Source organism: Staurois parvus, unplaced genomic scaffold (assembly GCF_062004578.1).
Source record: "Staurois parvus isolate SC_StPar_1 unplaced genomic scaffold, SC_StPar_1.0 ptg000159l, whole genome shotgun sequence".
NCBI classification, from domain to species: domain Eukaryota; kingdom Metazoa; phylum Chordata; class Amphibia; order Anura; family Ranidae; genus Staurois; species Staurois parvus.
In genome coordinates, this window is record NW_028317955.1 from 6,421,169 (window position 1) to 6,448,517 (window position 27,349).

At 42.4% G+C, this 27,349-nt stretch overlaps 1 protein-coding gene across 1 annotated transcript in view; it reads left to right on the top strand.

Annotated features, from left to right (window-relative positions):
• Positions 1-378: 378 nt before the first annotated feature.
• CSTF3 (cleavage stimulation factor subunit 3) overlaps positions 379-27,349 on the top strand; it is a 101,594-nt gene continuing 74,623 nt past the window's right edge. Inside the window, exons 1-3 of the mRNA XM_089675879.1 lie at positions 379-533; positions 17,285-17,386; positions 17,500-17,595. Of these exons, the coding sequence (XP_089532005.1) occupies positions 501-533; positions 17,285-17,386; positions 17,500-17,595 (231 nt within the window). The 5' untranslated portion in view covers positions 379-500. The remainder of the gene's footprint in view (positions 534-17,284; positions 17,387-17,499; positions 17,596-27,349) is intronic.

Below are 27,349 nucleotides of genomic sequence, written 5' to 3' on the forward strand. Positions count from 1 at the left end.
AATGATAATAGTAGTATATAGGAGTGATCGGATGAAGAATCGCTGTCAATAGCAGTCAATCGAAGGAGAGCTTCTGACGCTGCCACTCTCCTCAGCTCCCAGCGTAGAAGTGACTTCAGATACAAAAATGACAGTTGGTGTAATGTTATTAGCTGTGATTGGCTCACAGCTTATGACATCACACCAACTGTCACTTTTGAGGCCTACAAGTTCTGCTTAGCCTTGCAGCACTGTACCCAAATAAATGTGATATCGTTTTCTAAATGTTATATGTAATTAAACAGCATTGTGGTCAATTTATGGGGTATTCTTGAAATCGGACACAAGATGGCGATATTTTATTTCTCCCCATCTGTAATACCGCTCGTCGCCATAGATGTCGCCCATCCCATTCAGCTTTTTCTTTCCATAGGCGGCCATCTTAGTGTACGGTACATACAGGAGGCTGATCACGAAGGAGAGGAGAGTAGTGTGGCGAGTCGGAGAGGAGCTGTGCGTGGATGATGGCCACCGGGGAGGGCACAGCTGAGCAGGTGAGGGGGACAGAGGGCCGGAGAGCTGGGGGTGGTGAGGAGAAGGCCGCGGTGTGATGTAATGGGGTCCGGAGGTTTGTGAGGAGAAGGCCGCGGTGTGGTGTAATGGGGGCCGGGGGGTGAGAAGGCCGCGGTGTGGTGTAATGGGGGCCGGGGGGTGAGAAGGCCGCGGTGTGGTGTAATGGGGGCCGGGGGGTGAGAAGGCCGCGGTGTGGTGTAATGGGGGCCGGAGGTTTGTGAGAAGGCCGCGGTGAGGTATAATGGGGGCCGGGGGTTTGTGAGAAGGCCGCGGTGTAATGGGGGCCGGGGGTTTGTGAGAAGGCCGCCGTGTGGTGTAATGGGGTCCGGAGGTTTGTGAGAAGGCCGCCGTGTGGTGTAATGGGGGCCGGGGGTTTGTGAGGAGATGGCCGCGGTGAGGTGTAATGGGGGCCGGGGGTTTGTGAGGAGATGGCCGCGGTGAGGTGTATTAGGGGGCCGGGGGTTTGTGAGGAGAAGGCCGCGGTGAGGTGTATTGGGGGGCCGGGGGTTTGTGAGGAGAAGGCCGCGGTGAGGTGTATTGGGGGGCCGGGGGTTTGTGAGAAGGCCGCGGTGAGGTGTATTGGGGGGCCGGGGGGGTGAGAAGGCCGCGGTGAGGTGTATTGGGGGGCCGGGGGTTTGTGAGGAGAAGGCCGCGGTGAGGTGTATTGGGGGGCCGGGGGGGTGAGGAGAAGGCCGCGGTGAGGTGTATTGGGGGGCCGGGGGTTTGTGAGGAGAAGGCCGCGGTGAGGTATATTGGGGGGCCGGGGGTTTGTGAGGAGAAGGCCGCGGTGAGGTGTATTAGGGGGCCGGGGGTTTGTGAGGAGAAGGCCGCGGTGAGGTGTAATGGGGGCCGGGGGTTTGTGAGGAGATGGCCGCGGTGAGTTGTATTGGGGGGCCGGGGGTTTGTGAGGAGATGGCCGCAGTGAGGTGTATTAGGGGGCCGGGGGTTTGTGAGGAGAAGGCCGCGGTGAGGTGTAATGGGGGCTGATGAGAAGGCCGCGGTGAGGTGTATTGGGGGGCCGGGGGTCTGTGAGGAGATGGCCGCGGTGAGGTGTTTTGGGGACCGGGGGGGGGGTCGTGAGGAGAAGGCCGCGGTGAGGTGTTTTGGGGACCGGGGGGGTCGTGAAGAGAAGGCCGCGGTGAGGTGTATTGGGGGCCGGGGGGGGGGGGGGGTCGTGAGGAGAAGGCCGCGATCGGGTGTATTGGGGGGCGGGGGTCGTGAGGAGAAGGCCGTGGTGAGGTGTATTGGGGGTCAGGGGGTCGTGAGGAGAAGGCCGTGGTGAAGTGTATTGGGGGCCGGGGGGGCGGGGGTCGTGAGAAGGCCGCGGTGAGGTGTATTGGGGGCCGGGGCTCTTAAATGGATGCCTTAACCCCCCCATCCATGTCTGCCATACCCCCCCCCCCCCCACCCCCACCCCATCCAGTCCTGCACAGGGTACAGCTCTTTGCTTTCCCCTCCTGGCTGGTTGGTGTTATTTCCTGGATAACAGGCGGCTGCCAGTGTGGTGCTGATTTCTCCTGTAGGCCCCGTTCATATCTGCTGATTTGGGATTGTGGGCAGATTTGGCAGAGTTCAACAAAATCACACTACAATCCTAGCAAAATGCACTATGTGCCCCTTCATGCCATTCATTTTTACTGACGCCTCAAACGCGGTGCGGTTTTGCAACGCAAAAGAAACACCCACAAATCTTCTTTTTGCCCAAAAAAGGAGCAAGTGCATCTTATGGGTGACAAACTTTGTGCAATGTGGTTTGCCGTGCAATAATTGCGGCCAAACTGTTCCTTTTTACATTTTGCCTGGATTGCAGTGCGATTTGGAATTGTGGTGAATCCACCCGCGACCCCAAATCACCAGATGGTGACTTCCACTGACACCAATGCTGCAATTTTTATTGTGACCGCAGACACTGGTGCTGCACGTTTTTTATGGCGACTGGTGCTGTGCATTTTTTTATGGCGACCGCTGGCCCCTGTGCTGCGTAGTTCTCCCAACTTCTTTAGTGTGCTTTGTAATACATGGGGGGAAAAATCTAGTCGCACCAAAATTTTGGAGCATTGAGGTGCATAAATTCACTTCTTTTTGTGAGGTCCTCTGGAGGTTTTGGGACCACAACTAGAGGCCTTAAATTTTGCGTTGACCACCACTGTTGCTTTTCAGCTAATCCCAACAACCAAATGTAATCTTTTGCAGCGTACCAGTCCTCAGATCTGCATTAGATTTCATGTTCCTCTTTTGTTTCCTTCCCTTTCACCTGGTGATCCCACAGTAACACGCTTCTATCCAGCACTGCATGCACAAAAAGAAGACGATCTTTAAAATGGTATTAGGGCCAGTTCACACCACATGCAGTCTAATGCATTTTTTTTTCTGCATCAAGAACATGGACAGTAGGTGACATGGTTTCCAGTGGCATAGTTTTCACCAGTGCAGTGTATTCCAACTGAGTCAACAAAAGTAGAACATGCTGCATGGAACTGCACTGAACACAGCAAAACACGTAAAAACATGTCGGAGTGCACGTCACTAATTAAGGGCCAGTTCACGCCACAGAAAAACAGTCCAGATGTGTTCAGGATGCATTTCTGTATGCGTGTTCTTCATGCATTCCAGTGTGTTTTGATGTGCTCCAGTGCTTCTATTCCCCTCTTATTGTTTTTCCAAAGTTTCCTTTTTTTTTTTTTTTTTTTCCCCTAGTAATGCGTTCCGGTGAAATTTTTTTTATGCGTTTCCACTGCAGTGCTTTGCTGAAAAATATGCAGCATGTTCTACTTTTGTTGACTGTACTGGAACACACTGCAACGGAATCAATGTAATCTTCTGTTCATGCTGTTTGATGCAGAAAATAAACATACTGGACTGTATGTGTTGTGAACTGGCCCTCACACTTGTGTGACGTGATGGATTTGAGTTGCAGAGAATCACATGACAAGGGAAATAATCTTTATTTCAGTGGTGCCTTGCTCTAAAAGTAATTCCTGTGTGACTTTGGTAAAAAAAAGTGTGGTTAATTCACCTCTCCTCCCAGGTTATTCTTGCTGCTTGAAAGCCCTCCTCCCAAGCACATTCCATTCACTTCCTGAGCATAGCAGAAACACTCATTCTCACTTGTGTGGGGTTTTTTTTTTTTGTTTTGTTTTTTTGCCCATTTTCACACGTAAATACACATCACACAGCCCATTCACTTACCAATTCTTGGTAGTGGTTTTCTTTTTTGGCTTTTTTTCCCTTTATGTGGTAATCCAGCCTTTAAAGCGGAGCTCCACCCAAAAGGGGAAGTTCCGCTTTAAGGACTGCTCCCCATTAAGGATTGGCACCTTTGGGGGGGCGGAGCGGGTACCCGAATTTGACAGGTACCCTTTCCCACTTCCGGTCCAATCGCCTAGGCGATCGGAAAAGGAAGGTGTCCTCCCTCCCCTGTAGTCTTTTGGGACACTTGACAGGTCCCAGAAGACTACAGAACCATTCATGAAGCGCAGCGCTACTCACGCATGCGCAGTGGGTTCCCGGCTGTGGAGCCACAAGCTATCACAGCCGGATACCCGCACTGAAGATGCCGGCCTCCTGGAATACAGGATGGCCTGTGAAACAGGTTACGGGGGACACTCCGCAGGACCGGTAAGTGGCTGTTTTTTAAAAGTCAGCAGCTACAGTTTTTGTAGCTGCTGACTTTTATTTTTTGACAGGGTGAGCGGAACTCTGCTTTAAGTCTGTTTTTATTTATTTATTTTTTCAACAGAACATGATTTCCTACATATGTAGCAGTAAGGTTGAGACAAACCATTTGCTCTTCTGTATTTAAATCCCCTAGTACATCTAATACTCCCCTTCCCCTAGACTGACAATCCTACTTTTCAAAGTTGCCCCCTTTCATCATCCACCCAGAGTGGGCACTCTAATGCAGGCGGTGTGCTACTAGCCAGGTCTACCAGGTGAAAGCAGGGAAGTAAAAGCCTCAGAAAGCTAATGCAGCCACCACATCTAATAATCTGTTAGCTGCGGTTTTTGGTTTAATACCGCTTTAAAGTTCTAGTTTTTTAATTTAGTGTTGGTAAGTTTGCTGAATCTTATCTGTTGTTCCTTACATTCACTATTTTGCCAATTGTATTACTGCTTACTGAGTGGCAATGCTTACCTATTGCCATTCAGCAGAGCAGCTTTGCAGTCATGCCTATTGTTCCCATGTGCTTGTAGTCTCTCCCTGTTGTCTTACATGACATTCCTGTTGTACTGGGAAGAAACCCATTATGGTGATAGAGCGGTACCAATGTGTAAGAGGCAGGAGGGGGTGGGCACATTTGATACCATTACAGTGGTCACATGATTGGAATGTCCGCCTCTACCTGACCATTAAATCCTATGGAACTGTTCGCACTGGTCAGTTGTGGGTGTTTTGCGGTTTTTAAAGTCTGACTTGCTGCATTTTTTTTTTTGCATGTTTGCTGTGTAAAAAAAAAAAAAAAAAAAATTGCACCTCCCCGTTAAAATTAATTGAAAACTCATAAAAAATGCATCTGTGGATTTTCAATTAATTACAATGGGAAGGTGCAATTTTTATTTTTTTACTTGCATGTCGGGTGACAAAAGCAGCAAAAACGCACTTTTGTTTTTAGGGCCCATTCACACCAAAGTGCACATAACTGCACGTTTTTGACTGCATTGTTTCTCATGCATTTGAATTGTTTGACATGCGTTTGCATGTGTTTTGCACTGCATTTATCATGCAGTTGCAGTGCTTTTTGGGCTTGGCTTTCTTCTATTTCCTTTGAGGTCCCTATTTCTTCCTAGTTTGTAGAGAGAAGCATTTCTCATCATTGGTGCAGGCAGCCAAGGGTTCCATGTGATCACTGGGGGTCCATATGATCACTGCACTGTGTTCTGGAAGACTGTGACTGATCTGGCTATCCTGATAAACACATGCAGTCATCAACTTACCAGTGTTCTCCTTCTGTCTGTCCATTTCTTCATAATCTGGGTCAATTCTTGCTGTAGTTTTCTCCCAGATCTGCCTTTTTTTTCTTCTGTTGTTTTTGTAATGCTTATGTCTGGGGTCACAGAGCACAGGGTACTCCAGGACCATTGTCATTAAGTTCTCTGCATTTATGGGTGACCTGTATGCCATTATGGCTGTACTGGCTCTCCACGCAGACCATGTGCATGAATTCAGGAAATGGAATGAGGAAGGGCAGGTTATAATATTCACTAATTTAAAAAATGTGTGTGTATATATATATATATATATATATATATATATATATATATATATATATATAATTTTTTTTTTTTTTTTTTTTTCTTTTTTTTTTCCTTGGGAACAGTGTGGTGAAGTGCAGTGCATTTGAAGCGCATCTACAGTGCAGAAAAATGCAGCATGCTCTACTTCTTTGAAGCTGCAGTGATGTGAACTCTGCCTATAGGAGTACATTGATTATGACGGTCTATGCAGTTGGAGTGCAGTCTAAAATGCAGCCAACTGCATCCTACTGTGTTGGGTGTGAAAGGGCCCTTACCTTTTTTTGCAACTGAGCCTTGTGAAAGTAGCTTAAGGCCAGGGTTCACACTGTCGTGTGGTGATACAGACGCATTAGAGCTTTAGGCTTCTAATTACAAAACTCTTAGGTGTGAATGGGGCTTTACAGTTTGATATTTTTTCATACTGGTTACTTTCCATGCATCCTTTGTAGTGACTGTTATATTGTAGGAGCCCATTCACACTTGTGCGACTTGTCCTGTGACTTTGAGGTCCATAGTCACATGAAAAGTCACACCCCTTGTTTCCCAATAAGTGCCATTCATATCTGTGCAACTTGAAAGTAGTTCCTACACTACTTTTGTGCGACTTGAGTGGACTTTTGTGCGACTTGAGTGGACTTTTGTGCGACTTGAGTGGACTTTTGTGCGACTTGAGTGGACTTTTGTGCGACTTGAGTGGACTTTTGTGCGACTTGAGTGGACTTTTGTGCGACTTGAGTGGACTTTTGTGCGACTTGAGTGGACTTTTGTGCGACTTGAGTGGACTTTTGTGCGACTTGAGTGGACTTTTGTGCGACTTGAGTGGACTTTTGTGCGACTTGAGTGGACTTTTGTGCGACTTGAGTGGACTTTTGTGCGACTTGAGTGGACTTTTGTGCGACTTGAGTGGACTTTTGTGCGACTTGAGTGGACTTTTGTGCGACTTGAGTGGACTTTTGTGCGACTTGAGTGGACTTTTGTGCGACTTGAGTGGACTTTTGTGCGACTTGAGTGGACTTTTGTGCGACTTGAGTGGACTTTTGTGCGACTTGAGTGGACTTTTGTGCGACTTGAGTGGACTTTTGTGCGACTTGAGTGGACTTTTGTGCGACTTGAGTGGACTTTTGTGCGACTTGAGTGGACTTTTGTGCGACTTGAGTGGACTTTTGTGCGACTTGAGTGGACTTTTGTGCGACTTGAGTGGACTTTTGTGCGACTTGAGTGGACTTTTGTGCGACTTGAGTGGACTTTTGTGCGACTTGAGTGGACTTTTGTGCGACTTGAGTGGACTTTTGTGCGACTTGAGTGGACTTTTGTGCGACTTGAGTGGACTTTTGTGCGACTTGAGTGGACTTTTGTGCGACTTGAGTGGACTTCAGTGTAGACTCTCAAAAGTCGCATGAGTCGCACCTGAATGTTATTTATGCGAATTGTGTGCGACTTTGAACAGCATGAACAACCTTCCTTGGTCAAAGCCAAAGTCGCACTCATCCAAAGTTGTCTCAAGTCACAATGAAAATTGTGCAATTTTGCAGTCGCATAAGTGTGAAAGGAGCCTAACAAGTGTTCCTATACTGTTGTGCAGGATCTGGTTTAGGCCACATAAACTCCTGTGCTTTTACCTGACAATGTGTAGGTGCGAGAAAATCAGTGGTGGATCCTGGCGATTAGCTGCAGGAGGAGGCACCATTGAAAACATTAGGCTGCCAACTTCCGCCGCTAACTGCTGCCACTTGCGCGTAATCACTATGCTGCGATTATCTGCAAGCGATCGGCCTAGAACCTAAACTGCATCCCAGGCTGATCACTCGCAGTAATTTCCGCATAACGATTGCATGCAAGTGGCTGCAGTTAGTGGTGGGAGCCGGCTGCCTCATGCAGCTGATCGCCGGGACCCACCGCTGACTTTATCACATCTACACACTGTTGGGCAAAAATGCAGGTGTAAATGTAGCCTTATTTTGCAGACTTGCACATTCTAGATTTTAGTACTGTTCTAATTGATCTAGACCACTTCTCTGTCCTTGGGCTGCATTCACACCAGAGCATTATGTAGATTGAAGCTGAAAAACACTCAAACTTAAATCAATTATTCCCTATGGTGCTTGTTCACACCTGACCATGTAAATGCTTGTAACTCAGAAAAGGTCTGGAGATTCTTTAGTAACTCAAATCGTGCAGATAGCATTTTTTTGAATCCTATAGAATTGCATTGGTGCACACATTTTAAAATGGTTCTATAGGTTGTATCTTTAAAAAAAAATAAATAAATAAACCTGCTATACTTGCCATAGCTCAGGGCAATGGTTTTACACAGAGCCCCAATCCTCTTTTTTTGCTCCCTTTGCTTCCCCCTCCTGAATGCCCCCAATAGCAAGCCTTTTGCTGTGGGGGTACGTAAGCAGGTTCCCTCCCAAGCCACACTCTTGTGAATGAACATTGTCCATTCACACAGAACGTAGCTAGGTCCTCCCCCACTTTCTCCTCATGTGGCTCCCGTTGCTGTGTGAGCCAGTGGGGCTCCTGACTAAATTTGACTGACCGCAGCAGGCGCCAATGGCTCTTGTTGCCAGTCCCTGTGAAGAGGTAGAGAGGAGACTGCAGCTAGGCACAGTGCTGGTCTGAGTGAGAGAGGCAAGTAAAAGGGGGGCAATTCTGCTGCCTAAACCTTCCTCCTTTTTTTTTTTCTTCTTTATGCAGGGAATGCATAAAGGTAACAAGTTTAGGCTTTAGAGCAACTTTAGAGATGATCTCTGTTGTAATTGCAAGAGCTATGCACTTTGCCTCTTTAAATTGGCCCTGTATTGCCTATTGAACATTTACTGTTTGGTATGGGTTTGCCTACAGCATGTATGTTGTGCCTGTTAATTTGCAGTATACAATCTCCACATAATAAAATAAAGCCATTTACATTAGGTAAAATAAGTACTGAACACGTCACCATTTCTCAGTAAATATATTTCTAAAAGGGCTATTGACATGACATTTTCACCATGTTACATGTTGGTAACAACCCATGTAATCCATACATACAAAGAAACCAAAACAAGTTCAGAAATTGTGTAATAAAATGAAATGGCAGGGAAAAAGTATTGAACACGCTAACTGAAATTTATTTAATACTTTGTACAAAATCCTTTGTTGGTAATGACGGCTTTAAGACTCCTCCTGTATGGAGAAACTAGTCGCATGCATTGCTCAGGTGTGATTTTTAGCCCATGCTTCCACACAGTCTTCAAATCTTGAAGGTTCTGTGGGCCTCTTCTATGAACTCTGATGTTTAGTTCTTTCCATATATTTTCTATTGCATTCAAGTCAGCTGATTGGCTGGGCCTTTGTTGCAGCTTTATTTTCTTTCCTTTGAAACCTATTGAGAGTTTCCTTAGCTTTGTGTTTGGGATCATTGTCTTGTGTCTGGGCTTGTCATCCTGGTAGATGGCAGCAGATTTTTACCAAGTAGATGGTACATTTTTCCATTCATCCTTCCTTTAATGATATGAGGTTTGCCAGTACCGTATGCCGAGAAACGGCCCCACACCATGATGTTCCCACCTGCTCACTGTTGGTATGGTGTTTTTGGAGTGATGTGCAGTGCCATTTGACCTCCAACCATGGTGTTTATTATGTCATAAACCAATATGTCACGATTGCATCATCAGACCCCTGACCTTCTCACCAAACTCGTGACCGAAGGACTAGCCGATCTAAAACTGCGATGCCATGTGCGCAACAATGCCACACCTAGCTGTACCCTGCACAACGATTTTCCAGCTAATTGGACCACAATCAATGTACCGGCAGCCTGAGCGATTGTTAGTGGGTCAGGTTATTACGCAATTAACCCTTTACACTGCCACCACCTCCTTTTTGTACAGAGAGGAAACTCGGCGATATCAGTTATAACACTATAATGGTTGAGGTAATCGTCTGTATAACACAGTTATACAGAGGGTTAAACAAACAGCATTCTATTTAGAGGCAGAAATTCGTAAATTGCAATACAGAGCTATAGAAACAGTTCAACACTTTCGGAAGGAAAATTTATTACTAAAAGGTCAAACAGGTGTTATAAAAATATTTACAGAAAAAGATGTAACTAAGATAGAGATATACAGTCATGGCCGAAATTGTTGGCACCCTTGATATTTTTCCTGAAAATCAAGTATTTCACACAAAAAAGGTATTGCATTAACACATGTTTTGCTATACACATGTTTATTCCCTTTGTATGTATTGGAACAAATATAAAACAGAGGCAGAAAAGCAAATATGACATAATGTCACACAAAACCCCAAAAATGGGCTGGACAAAAGTATTGGCACCCTTAACTTAATATTTGGTTGCACACCCTTTGGAAAACATAACTGAAATCAGTCGCTTCCTATAACCATCAATAAGCTTCTGACACCTCTCACCCGGAATTTTGGACCACTCTTCCTTTGCAAACAGCTCCAGGTCTCTCTTATTGGAAGGACACCTTTTCCCAACAGCAATTTTAAGATCTCTCCACAGGTGTTCAATGGGATTTAGATCTGGGCTCATTGCTGGCCACTTCAGAACTCTCCAGCGCTTCTTTGCCATCCATTTCTGAGTGCTTTTTGACGTATGTTTGGGGTCATTGTCCTGCTGGAAGACCCAGGATCTTGGACGCAAACCCAGCTTTCTGACACTGGGCCCTACAGTGCGACCCAAAATCCTTTGGTAATCCTCAGATTTCATGATGCCTTGCACACAGTCAAGGCACCCAGTGCCAGAGGCAGCAAAACAACCCCAAAACATCATTGAACCTCCACCATATTTTACCGTAGGTACTGTGTTTTGTTCTTTGTAGGCCTCATTCCGTTTTCGGTAAACAGTAGAATGATGTGCTTTACCGAAAAGCTCTATCTTGGTCTCATCTGTCCACAAGACGTTTTCCCAGAAGGCTTTTGGCTTACTCAAGTACATTTTGGCAAACTGTAGTCTTGCTTTTTTATGTCTCTGTGTCAGCAGTGGGGTCCTCCTGGGTCTCCTGCCATAGCGTTTCATTTCATTTAAATGTCGACGGATAGTTCGCGCTGACACTGATGCTCCCTGAGCCTGCAGGACAGCTTGAATGTCTTTGGAACATGTTTGGGGCTGCTTATCCACCATCCGGACTATTCTGCGTTGCAATCTTTCATCAATTTTCCTCATCCGTCCACGACCAGGGAGATTAGCTACAGTGCCATGGGTTGCAAACTTCTTGATAATGTTGCGCACTGTGGACAAAGGCAAATCTAGTTCTCTGGAGATGGACTTGTAACCTTGAGATTGTTGATATTTTGCCACAATTTTGGTTCTCAGGTCCTCAGACAGTTCTCGTCTCCTCTTTCTGTTGTCCATGCTTAGTGTGGCACAGACAGACACACAATGCAAAGGTTAAGTGAACGTCTCTCCTTTTTATCTGCTTTCAGGTGTGATTTCTATATTGCCCACACCTGTTACTTGCCCCAGGTGAGTTTACAGGAGCATCACATGCTTGTAACATTCTTATTTATCCGCAGTTGTGAAAGGGTGCCAATACTTTTGTCCAGCCCATTTTTGGAGGTTTGTGTGACATTATGTCGAATTTGCTTTCTTTCCTCCCTTTTTTTGTTTTGTCCCAATACACACAAAGGGAATAAACATGTGTATAGCAAAACATGTGTTAATGCAATACGTTTCGTGAGAAATACATGATTTCCTGGAGAAATATCAAGGGTGCCAACAATTTCGGCCATGACTGTAAATATACAGAGACTAACAGCAAAGCGATATCAGAGAGAGGTGAAAGGGTTAAGGTACTTGCCAAAGTCCTGGGTTAGCAGATCTAAGTTTCAGAGCGAAAGGGCACAGGTCTCCCCAGGTGGTACTGATATTAAAATGGGAGACGTCTTCAACTTATTCCTATTCCTTCTGTACTGAAATGTATTGTAATTGTACTGTCTCCCTTGTATTGTAAAGCGCTACACAAACTGTTGGCGCTATATAAATCCTGTATTATAATAATAATGTCATCCAAAGAGTTCAATTTTGGTCTCCTCTGACCAGACCATATTCTCCCAGTAATTCACAGGCTTGTCCTAAATGTTGTTCAGCAAACTTTAAATGAGTGTCAGGCCATGGCAGTTGAGTGCGTTACTTATTGTTTTCTTTGAAACAATTGTACCTGCTAATTCTAGGGAGGGGAGATCTAGCAGTGTAATGAGCACCGATTGGGTGCTTGTCAGGAAAGGAGTGTCGGGCTTATCCTTATCGCTGCCAGAGCCGTTTTTGCACAAGTTTAAAAAATAATTTTTGGTCTGAAGATTACTCAAACCCCCCCCAAAACATGATATATTTTCTGACAGCAGACACCCTATAGAATAAAATAGTGGTAGTTCCAATTTATGTCACATGATATTACCACAACATTTCAGTAAAAATACACGCAAGTTAATTTGGCACAAAAAAAGCATTACATTACACTATTTTTTTTCTAAAGTATAAAAGATGAGGTTGTGCCGACTGAATAGATACCCAACACTTTAAATTTCTGTGCGCTCGTGAAATGGTGTCAAACTTCAGTACTCTATATTTTCTATAGGTGACACTTTTAAAGCCCCTTTTATAGGTCATCAGTATAGTGTACGGAGGAGGTCTCATGCTAGAATTATTGCTCTCATCCTGGATATGTGACATGTAACGTGTATCGCAATCAACTTTTTAATGCGTAGGCACCCCAGCGTGTAATTGTGTTTTGTATGTGCGTATATGTGGGGGGCAGCTATGTGCTTAGGTGTAACTTTCATTTTTTACAATTTACAAACTTTTTTTTTTTATTATTCATCACTTGGGGGACAGAAAGGTGGTGATTTTTGGTGAGATTCTATTTATTGGGACATTGAAGTTCTAAAAGACCCTGCATGTCTCCCTGTGCTCCCCTGAATGTAATGCTGTGCACATCGCACTGCATTACGTTCTTTCCCGGCCTCTATGGCTGGGAATCTGTCAACGGAAAGTTGGAAGTGACATCGCAATGTCACTCCAAGGTCAGGACAAGAGGGGCAGGGGAGGTGTCTGCTCTCCTCTTTCTTCTTCTTCTCTAGCCGACCGAACCGGGCCCGCAGATGGGCAAGCGGAACCCGGGAGACAATGCAGGGGGTGGTTCACATGGGGGAGGGGCAAAGGCTGGCACTGTGGGCTGTGTGGAAGCAATTGGCAGCAGAATGCTTCCGCCTGACAAGTTTTAAAAAAAAAAAAAAAATACCTGCATCGGGCGATACAAATTTATCATCCCTGGTATGATTTTTTTTTTTTTTTCGGGTTATTTTAACTTGAAAACAAATAAGATGAATTTACATTGTTTGTAGATGTGGTCAAGAAATGTGATTTGCTTCCAATATATGTTGATGAAAATGTGTTTTGGTTCTTATGATGTGCTTGACCAATGCATGGTATGAAGTGAAATTTCATGTTTGAGGCCAAACAGTTGTCTACTTTCAGAGTTGTGGTTACACTCCATAATAAACCCTCATAAATGTGTTGGAAAATGCATATTTCAGTTGGCTTTTTAGCTGCTGTGCTGTTATGACTTTTCCCACACTTTACGAAACGATCATCACTCCTCATCTAAAGGGTCCACTGGGGAAGAGTGTAGGGTGTGTTATTCTCTCAGGAGAAAAACTAGAAAATTGCTTGTTGATAAAATACAAGAAAGTAAATGATAGTTAACTACTTTCCTGTTTTGTAATATAGGTAATTTGCTTCTTATTATGTTGGGGTCTGTAATTTCCCTTAAGGCAGCCTCTGATTTACCATTTAACCACTTGCCTACCGGGCACTTATACCCCCTTCGTGCCCAGGCCAATGTTCAGCTTTCAGCGCTGTTGCACTTTGACAACTGCATGGTCCTGCAACACTGTACCCATAAGAAATTTTTATCACTATTTCACACAAATAGAGCTTTTGCGCTATAAACAAAAAGCCAAAAAAATAAAAAAAAATTCTTTGTTTCTATTATAAAATTTTGCAAACAGGTAATTTCTCTTTCACTGATGTGCGTTGAGGCTGCACTGATAGACTGCACAGGTGGGTGGCACTGCTGGGCCCTGATCATCAGTGCCTTGATGATTGGTGCCAATCCGTCCTCTTGACAATTGCCGGTTATCGGCAGTACTTTCGTCGTGCTGTGACAGCGCGAGCAAAGTGCTGCTGATAACCGGCAACTGCGTTTACCGGTGATCTGCAATACAATCTACGATATAATGGGAGACAATACTGCAACAATACAGTTCAATACAAGAGGGATAATGAAAAAAAGCCGCCTAGGAAGGCTGTCCACAAGGTTTAGGAGTGTGTCTATGGGAATGTTTGACCATTCTTCCCGAAGCACATTTGTGAGGTCAGGCACTGATGTCGGACAAGAAGGCCTGGCTCACAGTCTCTGCTCTGATTCACCCCAAAGGTGTTCTATCAGGTTGAGGTCAGGACTCTATGCAGGCCAGTCAAGTTCCTCCACCCCAAACTTGCTCATCCATGTCTTTATGGACCTTGCTTTGTGTACTGGTACGCAGTAATGTTGGAACAGGAAGGGGCCATCCCCAAACTGTTCCCACAAAGTTGGGAGTATGAAATTGTCCAAAAGGTCTTGGTGTGCTGACGCCTTAAGAGTTCCCTTCACTAGAACTAGGGGGCCAAGCCCAACCCCTGAAGACCCCACACCATAATCCCCAAACGTTACACTTAGCACAATGCAGTCAGGCAAGTACTGTTCTCCTGGCAACCGCTAGACACGTCTATCGGATTGCAAGACAGAGAAGTGATTTGTCACTCCAGAGAATACTTCTCCATTGCTCTAGAGTCCAGTGGCGGTGTACTTTACACCACTGCATCCGACGCTTTGCATTGCATTTGGTGATGTAAGACTTGGATGCAGCTGCTCGACCATGGAAACCCATTCTATGAAGCTCTCTACGCACTGTTGTGCTAATCTGAAGGCCACACAAAGTTTGGAGGTCTTCCGCAATTGACTCTGCAGACAGTTGTCGACTTCTGCGCACTTCAGCATGTCCTGACCCCGCTCTGTCATTATACGTGGCCGACCACTTCGCTGTTCCCAGTTGCTTCCAGTTTGTTATAATAACTGGAATTATTTCAATATTTAGTAGCAAGGAAATTTCACGGGAAGACTTATTGCACAGGTGACAACCTATCACGGTACCACGCTTGAATTTACTGAGCTGCTGAAAGCGGCCCGTTCTTTCACAAATGTTTGTAGAAGCAGTCTGCTTGCCTATAAATATAACTGCAGCGCTGACAAAATTAAATGATGAATAAATAAATATGTAAATAAATGGTGATCAAAATAAACCAACTTGGTACATAATAATCCCCTTGATACCCACATCAGGGAAATCTACATATAAATAAATAAGTGTATATTATATAAATAATTGTGTAATACGTGAAGCCCCTCTCACTGGGAATACACAGTGCACATAGTGAAATATAAACCGTAACACAATACTGTGAAATGACACACAAAATGTGCAAACCAACTGTGGACAAATGGTTAAATAGTCCCAAAGATAGCAACACATATAGTGGTTCTCCCACTTCACTCTCATGCAATAGTCGTGCTGTGTAGGTGATTCACAAGTGACAACCCTCCAATAGCCAGAATGCCCCCTCACCTCACTTAGACCCCAAAGGGCCAGCTCGCTTTGGGAATCAACCGATCCTACAAGGACAGACTCCTCCCAGGGTTCCCCTCAATGATGGCAAGCGTCTCCAGCCTTCAACCAACTAGCAGCCAGCTCCACCCAGGATCATAGTAAAATACAAGCAGAGACCCTCCACAGTGTAACCGGGTTATTAAATGAATAATCCAAATAAAAATGCCCACTCGCATAACAATCATCTTGTTTCTAGCTCATCTACCACATGCTATGGGTGTACTGCATGGGTATCTGCAAAAGGTGATCCAATATGGCCCCCATGCCGGAAATGACGTCACCACGTTCCCCGAAGTTCCTCCCCGTGTACCGACGCGTTGCGTCATGTTTACAAATTGACTTCCTCACACAAGCTTTCTTTTGGTGGTTTTTAATCGCCATTGGGTTTTATTTATTTTTTTTTCGCTATAAACACAAAGAGCAAAAAATTAGAAAATTTTTTTCTTTGTTTCTGTTATAAAATTTTGCAAACAGGCAATTTTTCTCCTTCGCTGATGTGCATTGATGAGTCTGCACTGATGGGCAGCACTGGGCACTGGTGGGTGACACTGATCATCAGTGCCGATCTGTTTTCTGACAATTGCCGGTTATTGGCAGTATTTTCCTCATTGTGTGAGGAAAGTGCAGCCGATAACCGGCAACTGCATTTACCTGGTGATCTGTGTCATTGGACACAGCTGATCATGTGGTAAAAGGCCTCTGTGATTTGGCCTTTTACCACATCATGTGATCAGCTGTGTCCGTAGGATTACTGTGCTTGATTGACCAGCAAACTCGCCTGACCTGAACCCCATAGGGAATCTATGAGGCATTGCCAAGAGAAAGATGAGACATGAGACCACACAATGCAGAAGAGCTGAAGGCCGCTATTGAAGCATCCTGGTCTTTCATAACACCTCACCATGCCACATTGAGGCAGCAATTGCTGCAAAAGGGGCCCAAACCAAGTACTGAGTACATATGCATGCTTATACTTTTCAGAGGTCCGATATTGTTCTATGTACAATCCTTGTTTTATTGATTGCATGTAATATTCTAATTTTCTGAGATTGTGGATTTGTGGTTTATATGAGCTATAAGCCATAATCATCACAATTATGACAAATCGCGGCTTGAACTATTTTGCTTTGCATGTAATGAGTCTATCTCATATATTAGTTTCACCTTTTAAGTTGCTTTACTGAAATAAATGAACTTTTTTACGATATTCAAATTTTTTGAGTTTCACCTGTAGTCACACCACCAGATTAATTTAAATCACTGATGGTTGGGTATTGTGTATTACTGAAATTGATCAATATTTCAAATGAGGCCACTCAGCAGTTTTCCCCAGCTGCTGGATGGCTCAATCTACAGTTGATTTTACTACTTGCTAAAAGTCATTTTACTATTGTTGTTCAATAAATACATCATTCTTCGTTCACCTGCCCTTTTTGTGTGGTCTGGTGCGGTTTCAATCCGTGCATGCTCCTTACCCGGAAATGCAAATCGTGTGTGTGTGTATATAAATGTATATGTGTGTGTGACTTTGCATAGCCCTGCTGCCCTGTAGCAGTAGTTCTACTATTGGGCGGCGGGAAAGCAGTTAAACACTGATAATTAAAGCGCTTGTTTGTCATCATAAATGTAAATCTTTGCATTCGGGTCCTTGACTATAATTTGCTGTATTCACTCATTTACTGCCAATCAAATAGGTACACATTTTTTAGAGCCAATTATCTGTGAGTTAACTTTCTCTTTTTTTTTTTTTTTCTTTTTTTTCCTTTACATTTTTATGTAAAAGGCTGCAGAATACGTTCCGGAAAAGGTTAAGAAGGCAGAGAAGAAGTTGGAAGATAACCCATATGACCTCGACGCATGGAGCATTCTCATTCGAGAGGCACAGGTTTAGTGACATAGGATTACATTACGTTCCTTCTCAGTCCCAATAATGGCATAACATTACTCTTGGTCTGTACACATTTGTAATTCTGTACATGCTGTTTATTCAAATTCTAGAATCAGCCTATAGACAAAGCCCGGAAGACTTATGAGCGTCTAGTGGCCCAGTTCCCAAGTTCTGGCAGATTCTGGAAACTTTACATTGAAGCTGAGGTTAATATATATATTTTATTTTATTTTTTTTAAATATTTTATATGGGTTTGCAAACACTACACTGCATTGACTATATGGTATTAAGACGGGACAACACACATAGAACACATTAAGTTCAATAATTTTTTTCATGTAAATCAGGTTTAAAGTTTTAGATTCTGACTTTGCCAAAGTGTTACTACACTGATGATTGTTGCGTAGTGATACTGCAACAACATTAAAACATTTTAATTGTATGGAGTGCTTTAGACTTTTATTTATTTGTCGTGTCAATTTATTGCCTCCTGTGTCATTTATTATTAGATCTAATCAAATTTCTACCCAATACTATTGCAAAATATTTTGAATGGGATCCTGGAAAAGTAGTTGTGTTTTGTAATAAAATATTACGTAATGTTTTCATGTGGGTGTTCTAAAATACCATGTATTTCTTTAGCATTATGCCGTTTGCATGAGAAATAACCAACATTTCCTCCGCAGCTTTCATTCCAGTAATTTACCACCTCAACAGTTACATAAATTCTATTCAAAAGGTTTGTGATGCTCAGCAAAACACCCAGATTGTTGTACTCTAGGTAGCTGTTTATTGATGTTTAAATCTATGGAATGGAAATGGTTTTAGCACATTTTATTAGATGGGTTTTAAACATGCTTTTTATGTTGACACTCACTATACATTAAATGGGAGTTCATACAAAAGATAGTATAAATAATTGGGTACTGGTGGAAGCTATTATTCCTACCTTTTTCTGAAAGCATGTATGTTGGTTTTGGCATCCTGTATGCGAGGGGTTTACTGCATCAGAATAGATTAAAGAGGAAGATGCAGATGTTTTTTAAACTGTAGGCTGACAGCACTGATATGAATGGATAAAAATGGCTTCACTAGGGCAGCGCTTGGCTTCTGTCAAAGAGCTTTGACTAAATTGTCACACCACACTTTATTCACAGCTCTTTTAGATGATTTATTGTTTTTTGTACACTTCTTAAAGTGAACAGTGTTTTTATATATGGGGAATGTCTAAAAAAAAAAAAAAAATCTTTTGGGTTTTGTACAAACTCTCCGCTATACATATAGTTTTTTAAAACTGAAATTCAGCCACTTGAAATGTGCAGAAGTCACAGAGGTAACATGTATCTAATTGGACTTAACTCCTAGTGTGGCTGAATTCTTGAAATTCAGCTTTAAAGTGGATGTTTACTTAAACCTAACTAAGGCTAAACATTAAACTCCAGGTAGGTCTGCCACAATCATTCCACTTCAAAAGATCAGGTGCTGGTCCGGCTCATGAGATAGTAGAGGTGGAGATTGGATGACCGCACATAGATATACATAAGATCCAAAGGTTTTCATCAAAGGAGAACTAGTGTTGGCAGGCGCTTAATCATAATACTTTACAAACAAGAGTTCTACCATTTTGATAGTTTCTCCATCTGTCCAGCTGTGTTTGCTCAAACAACAAGACTTGCGTTAAAAACCCATGAACACAAGTAATGGCTATAAAACAAATATTAATGTATATTGACACAATCTGAAGAGCTGAACAAAATTCTGTTTAGAAACATGGGATGCCAAGGAGGAGAGGGGCAACCTGGATTTACTCAAAAGTGAGTAACATCCCATTAATAATTTAACCCCATGGGGACACTGGTTTGTAACTGAAAAATCCAGTAAACCTCCCTCCTACAGACTTCCAGAAAGGTGGTTATGCTTTTGGGTTCCTAACTGTTTCTATAGCCTGTACTGAGTGCTGCGATTTTTAGTGTATTTATTTTTGTGATTTGTGGGAGGCAATGTTCTGAACCTTTTTAAGGTTTAATGTATAGGTATACACCGAGCAATTTTAGATCGGATATCGCCCCCTACTGTTTTAAATATGCATTGATATGATTTGTTTTTGTTCTATATTCGTTATTTTGTTTTCGTGAGTTTTTACTGTGAGTCTTGGTTTTTGAGCATAAATAAATCTTTTGGATCTTATGTATATCGAAGTGCAGTCAGCCAGTCTTCCTCTCTGCTAAGGGTAAACCTACTCCCATCCCCATTCAAAGCCTATTCTATCTAACCCTGTAAAGAAAAGATCTGTGTACTTACCCATTCTTAACCCGGTTCGGTCACATGATCAGTGACTTTTGTGTAGAGGAGAGATCGCACAGGGCTGCAAATGCCTGGGAGATGAGGTCGCTAATGGGCTTACTATAGGGCGTCTGTCCCTCTACACTGTAGGTACCGCTGACAGCTGATCATGGGACCGGAGCAGCTTCAGAAAGGGCAGGTATACAGGTCTTTCTTTTACTGGGTTAGATAGAATAGGCTTAGAATGGTGGTGGGAGTAGGTTTAGCCTTAGAGTTTGACTGAATTTCAACTTTAAGCTCACATTTTTATTAATCGTCTCCATTGTCTGACTGCCAAAGGTGGAAATGTTACACATCTGGCACTCCAGCTTGCATCGTGTGAATTTCACAGTTGTGTGTGGAAGGCCTCAAGCTGGCCATTTACAAAGGTGCATGATTGCATGAGTGTTCCCCAACAGTTAGATCTTCAGGAAATCTGAATGTCATCAAATATGCACTTGTCTGAGTTTGTAGGGTAATCAAGTATTCTGGGATCCTTCAATTGTATTTCTAGGTTGTTGCACAGTATGGTCAGATTGTAAGTAATAGAAGAACTCAGATGACATTTGAATGTATGGGTACAATGTGACTGCTCTGAGATTTTAGTGCAGATGTTTGCAGACTTTTGTGCAAAAGAGCAGATGCTTGGGTTGGCTGTGGAGTTGAGAATGTGGATCAAGTTTCTGCCATGTTGTATGTAGAGTGTATTTAGCCAACCTTTTTTTTTTTTTCCTCTATCTGTAAGCAGAGGTTTCTTTCTCTTTGGGAGCAACAAATCGCTTCTCTGGTAGATCCCTTTGAACATCTGTTCTTTTGGGGTGCATGGAGGGAGGAATGTAATCGGCTCTGCAAAGTTTACATTATCCGTACTGTTTAGACTAAGATGCATCTATGCTCTGTGCTGCCCCATTTTCCCCCACCTCTTTCAATCTACAGGTTTGTGGGAGAGTTGGCTAATAGACATGCCTACAGATGTTTCCATCAAGGTCATGCCTGCCCAGTCATTGATTCTTGTATGTGTGCCACATCCTATGCTGAGACTGTTTGAGAACTGGGGTTGTCACAGCTATGAATGAATGACAGTTCTACTCCAAATATGATTAGACATTTTATTGTGTGCAAATTAATTGGATTGTTATGTCATGGTGGTTGCACCTAAAAGGTATTTTAGTAGTGAATAATACTTTTTCACTTAGAAGAACTTTCATTACAAAAAAATAATCTCTTGCAGGTATAATAGACAAGTACACCTTTTTAAATACCTATCACTGCAGCATCCTTGCTGTCACAGCCACATTCTGGGAAGTTCTGACAACCAAACCTTTGGCACATAGTGAAAGTGACAGCTTATCTGCTTCTTACCACCTCCTGCACCATCCTAGTGGCTATTGGGTAGCTTTCCTTGATGATGTCTTCAAGTTTACTTGGAAGTATTAAAGCTTTACCTTTCAGAATAGCCTAGAATTCAGTTGTAACAGCAAGGTCTTGGAGTTGCAACTGAATTGCTATATGTATTTTGTTCTACAGTGGATTTCTATTTTAATGAGAGACTAATTACAGCTAATAACCATTCGTTTTGGTTCACACCTACAGGTGCAAGCAGCTATGGGCTCTTTCCCATGTGTCATATGTAGGGTAGCCGATTCATTTCATCAGGCTGCCCTACACACGAGAAACGCAGAAAAGAAGTCCATGACTTTCCAAGAATATGCTGCACTGAACCGCATTTGTGGGGGTGCTATTAACATTTAGTGGTGCCACCACATATGTGTCTACTAAAGGGCAGCATTCCTGACATACAAAGATCTGAACCGGGCCTAAAATGGTATACTTGCCTGCTCTATGCACTGGAATTGCATGGAGTGGCCCCTAACCATCTTGGGTCTCTCTGCTCTCAGCCAAGCCTGTGAGCGGGGACAGAAGAGAGCAGGGATTGCATTAAGGTAAACTTTAAAGTTGTTGTTTTTTTTTTTAAAAAAAATCGTGCACTTCTCTTCTCTGTATAATGATATTGCACAAAGCTGTCCCCTCTTTGGACAGAGGAGAGAAGAGCTTCAACAGCGCTGGATCAGTAAAGGACTTGGGTAAGTGCTTGGAGGGGGGAAGGGGTGCTAGGGCAGGTGGGGTGGGGTGTTATTTACCCTAATGCAGGGAATGCGTAGCATGAAATTGCATAGCACCACTTTTAGGTAGAAAAAGTAATTTTGTCTTTAGTATATTACCGTTCTGTACACATTCCACAACTTTAAAAATATCTGTGTTTTTAGTATCGTAACCATGTTTTAATTTAATCTAAGACAAAATATTTCTAAAACATATTTTTTAATGCATTAGGATGGCTGAAGGTGGACAGATATCTTTATGAAAACTTGAATGAAATATCTAACTTGATTTGTGAAATGAGTGCTTGAACCCTTCTCCCCCCCCCCCCCCCCCTTTTTTTTTTTTTTTTTTTTTTTTTTTTTTTTTTTACGTGTGGTTTAACAGTGAGGATGCCGCACATACACTATTTCTATACTTTATGACCTATATTTCATGCTTCATCTGATCATAAATGTGCAGAATTGTTCCGTCTGTGAAGAATCCTATAGTTTGTGGGTCAGAGTTGTTTGTGTGACTGAATTGTGTGATTCGGCACAACTGGCAGATAATAAATATATTGGGCAAATCCTATTTTGTAACACATCTAATATGGGTATAGTTTAATTTTCTGTTAATAGACAATGTACTTCCAAAAGCTGAACTATAGCCAGAAGTTTTTGTTTAGTCTGAGGAAAGCTTATAGCCTCTTCCAGGTTTTTATTGCTTTCTAAAACAAACAACCTGCACCACAAGAACTATGTGAAAAATTTGTAATTGAATGCTGCTGTGCCTTGATAAGAATCAAAAAAATTGATAAAAATCAGTGAAACAATAAAACAGCGCAAAACATGAAATAAAAAATAATTATACACATCATAAATTCTGTGGTTCTAAAATAACTGTTCAAACCGCCAAAAAAAAAATGAAAAAATATATAAAATTTGTCCAAATACAAAAAGTGGTGAAACCAAAAACAAAGTCCCCTTTTAAACATGCAAATAGTGCTCCAAAAATTTTTTTGGGGATAAGTGTAATACAGAGAAAAGACTCCACGGATCCACACCTTTTCTGTGAATACTGATGTATTCCGCACTCACCAGAGATAAGAATAAATTGCACTTTATGGATACAATATTATCCTCCAATTCCCAGGGAAAATTTCCTCTCCATAGCCTCCTCCCATATAAAAGAGCTTCCTTACATCCAACTTCAAAAGGGATTTCCCCTCATAATGATGTGTTATATAGGAAGACAAAGGAGGACCAATAGTGCAATATTGCTAAGACTTTCAATTTTGAATAAAAAAGTGCTCCATCTACTCACATAACTTTAAATAAGTCGCCAATTGACAAAATCCTCCAAAACAGACTTCCTAATGTAAAACGGATTCCAGAAGTAAAGCAAACTGGCAGCACTGAGTAAGAGATCATCTCTAAGCATGTACAAGATGACCCTGGAACACACCGACCGGCATGCGCTCCACTTACCCGGATATGACGTCACATGCTCAACATAGGAAACCGGAAGTACGTCTGCGTGACGCGTTTCATCCCTCCAGGGCGTTATCAAAGACCTAGACCTCCGGTTCCTTATCACTTACAGTTGTGTTCAATATAATAGCAGTGTGTTGAAAAAAATGAATAAAGCTCAAAATCCTTCTAATAGCTTTTATTTCTATACGCACAAATGCATTGGGAACACTACACATTCTATTCCAAATCAAAACATGAACAAAAATATATCAAATTTGTGTTTTTCCTGTAAAAAAATTGAAAAAAAGTGAATATTAGACTGTTCAAAAAAATAGCAGTGTTTGTATTCTTTACAAACTCAAACATTCACTATATAAACTGAAAAATGTTTGAAGATTTTGCTTTTCTTTGAATCACTTAATGAATATTTAGTTGTATAAGCACTGTTTCTGAGAACTGCTGTACATCTGTGTTGCATGGAGTCACCCAACTTCTGGCACCTGTGAACGGGTATTCCAGCCCAGGATGATTGGACTACATTCCACAGTTCTTCTCTATTTCTTGGTTTTGCCTCAGAAACTGCATTTTTGATGTTACCCCACAAGTTTTCTATTGGATTAAGATCCGGGGATTGGGCTGGCCACTCCATAACGTCAATCTTGTTGGTATGGAACCAAGATGTTGCGCGTTTACTGGTGTGTTTGGGGTCGTTGTCTTGTTGGAACACCCATTTCAAGGGCATTTCCTCTTCAGCATAAGGCAGCATGACCTCTTCAAGTATTCTGATGTATTCAAACTGATCCATGATCCCTGGTATGCGATAAATAGGCCCAACACCGTAGTATGAGAAACATCCCCAAATCATGATGCTTGCGCAACCATGCTTCACTGTCTTCACAGTGTACTGTGGCTTGAATTCAGTGTTTGGGGGTCGTCTGACAAACTGTCTCCAGCCACTAGACCCAAAAAGAACAATCTTACTTTCATCAGTCCACAAAATGTTGCGCCATTTCTCTTTAGGCAGTCAATGTGCTCTTTGGCAAATTGTAACCTCTTCAGCACGTCTTTTTTTCAACAGTGGTACTTTGCGGGGGCTTCTTGCAAATAGCTTGGCTTCACATAGGCGTCTTCTAATTGTAACAGTACTCACAGGTAACTTTACACCTTTGATCTTCCTGGAGCTGATTGTTGGCTGAGTCCTTGCCATTTTGGCTATTCTTCTATCCATTCGAATGGTAGTTTTTCGCTTTCTTCCACGTCTTTCAGGTTTTGGTTGCCATTTTAAAGCATTTGCGATCATTTTAGCTGAGCAGCCTATCATTTTCTGCACTTCTTTATAAGTTTTCCCCTCTCCAATCAACTTTTTAATCAAGGTACGCTGTTCTTCTGAACAATGTCTGGAACGACCCATTTTCCTCAGAATTTCAGAGAGAAATGCACTGTAACCAGCATATACAACATTTGCTGCCTTCCTTCCTTAAATAAGGGCAATAATTGCCACCTGTTTTTCAAAGAATGAATGATCTCACTAACAGAACTCCGCATTATTATTTTGAACATGCCCCTTTCAATTAGTGATTCAATTACACAGAATCAGCACCATGCATGTCATGACTGTTGGGTCTGTTGGATTTCTATTACTCTACTACACCTGCTAGTAAATTATTTGCCATGTAGAAATATCATTTCTACCAAAAACAGTGATTGATCAGGTTAGTGATGTCTGACTGCTATTATTTTGAACACAACTGTATATACTACACTGGCGTGCCTCCCACCTAAGAATTAATCAGGATAAACAAAATTAATTTTATTGTTTATTATGAAAGGGGACCCGCTAGGTAAACATACTGGCAGCTTATTAATGACTATTTGGCATTGTGGGAAGGTTGGATATTTCCCTAATTTATCCCCGATTTTTACCATAAGTAATCCTGATTGGTTAATTCTTAATTAGGTGGCACGCCAGTGTAGTATATAAGTGATATGGTCTAGGTCTTTGATAACGCCCTGGAGGGCGGGGCAAAACGCGGCAGCCAGACGTATTTCCGGTTTCCTATGTTGAGCGTGTGACGTCATATCCGGGTAAGTGGAGCGCATGCCAGTCGGTGCGTTCCAGGGTCATCTTGTACATGCTTAGAGCTGATCGCTTACTCAGTGCTGCCAGTTTGCTTTACTTTCTGGAATCCGTTTTACATTAGGAAGTCTGTTTTGGAGGATTTTGGCAATTAGCGACTTATTATAAGTTTTAGTGTGAGTAAATCACTTTTTTTTTTTTTTTTTTTATTCAATTAAGTCTTTGCAATATTGCACTATTGGTTCTCCTTTGTCTTCCTATATAACACATCGTTATGAGGGGAAATCCCTTTTGAAGTTGGATGTAAGGAAGCTCTTGTATATGGAGGAGGCTATGGAGAGAAAATTTTCCCTGGGAATTGGAGGATAATGTATCCATGAAATGCAATTTATTCTTCTCTGGTGAGTGCGGAATAAATCAGTGTTCACAGGAAGGTGTGGATCCGTGGAGTCTTTTCTCTGTATTACACTTATCCCAAAAATTTTTTGGAGCACTATTTGCATGTTTAAAGGGGACCCTTTTTTGCTTTTGGTTTCTTCACTGTTTGAAAAAATTCTAAAATTTGTGTCCATTTTGGTGGTTTTGGACATTTTATTTTATAACCACAGAATTTATGATTTTGTGTATAATTTTTGATTCATTTCATGGTTTGGGCTTTTTTATTTCACTACTTTTATTGCTTTTTGTCCCTGTTTAGGAAATACACTTTCCTGCCACTTTACTAAGTACACCTGTTACATTGCTTGGTAACACAAATTTGCTAATTGCTATTCAGCCAATCACGTCGCAGCAACTCAATGCATCTAGGCATGTAGATTTGGTGAAGATGACTTGCTGAAGTTCAAACCGAGCATCATAATGGGAGGAAAGGGGATTTAAGAGGCTTTGAATGTGACATGGTTGTTGGTGCCAGATGGGCTGATCTGAGTATTTAAAATAAAATAAACTGATCATCTGGGATTTTCACGCACAACCATCTCTAGGGTTTACAGAGAATGGTCCGAAAGAAAAAAATTTCAATTGAGTGACCGTTGTGTGGATGAAACTGCCTTGATGTCAGAGGAGAATGGGCAGACTGGTTGCTGAGTCATTCAGATGGTTGGGTCAGAATTTTGGCGTAAACCACATGAAAGCATGGATCCATCCTGCTTTGTATCAACGGTTCAGGCTGGTGGTGGTGGTATGGTGTGGGGGATATTTTTCTGAGCACTAGCAAGGTGTACCTAATAAAGTGGCCGGTGAGTGTATAACTAAGGGTACACAGTACAGCCTTTCAGTAATATGGGGAGGAGTTAAAACCTCTGTTTTTATTGATTTTCCGATGATGCCTGCCTCTCATTTCTTATATGGCTGTAACAGGTGTAGGAAAGAAGTAAAAGCCCACCACCTTCCTTCCCCTGTAAGGTCACAGATGCAAATCAGAAATACTGACACTTCCCCACACTATTAAAAATTATATATTGGGGGGAAAAAAACACAGCTGTAGTAAGGGCTCATCAGATGGGTGTTGATACCCATACTGCATGCTGAGTTGCTATATTTTTGCATCTAAAGCTGCATGCAGGCAGCCTTTACAAGTGGATGCAGAAACAGCAGATGCATGGACACAGCCGTATGTCAAAATTTGACTTGTGTAGGAGTGGGTGAACTGATGTGAACATGGTGTATCTTTAAGTTCCTGCAAAAGCTGCATCTTAGTTGTATAGACTGCCTGTGCGCACCTCCAAGGTGGAAGCAAACTCAGAAAAGAGTGGCTCATGACGCTGAATGGTGTCAATGCCTTTCTCAATGAGCCCTAAGAGGCTTCAAGGGAGGAACAGGAAATTTCCTACAGTGGGATAGTGGTAATCCTGAATGCACATTCCCTCTCGTGATGCATTTTGAAACATTTCACAGGTGTACAGTCTTAACTAGGTATAATTTTTAAAGTGGTTTCAACAACTTTCTACATGCTGACAATTTCTTGTCTTCAGTAGACTCCTAACTTTTCAGACCATTAAAAACTG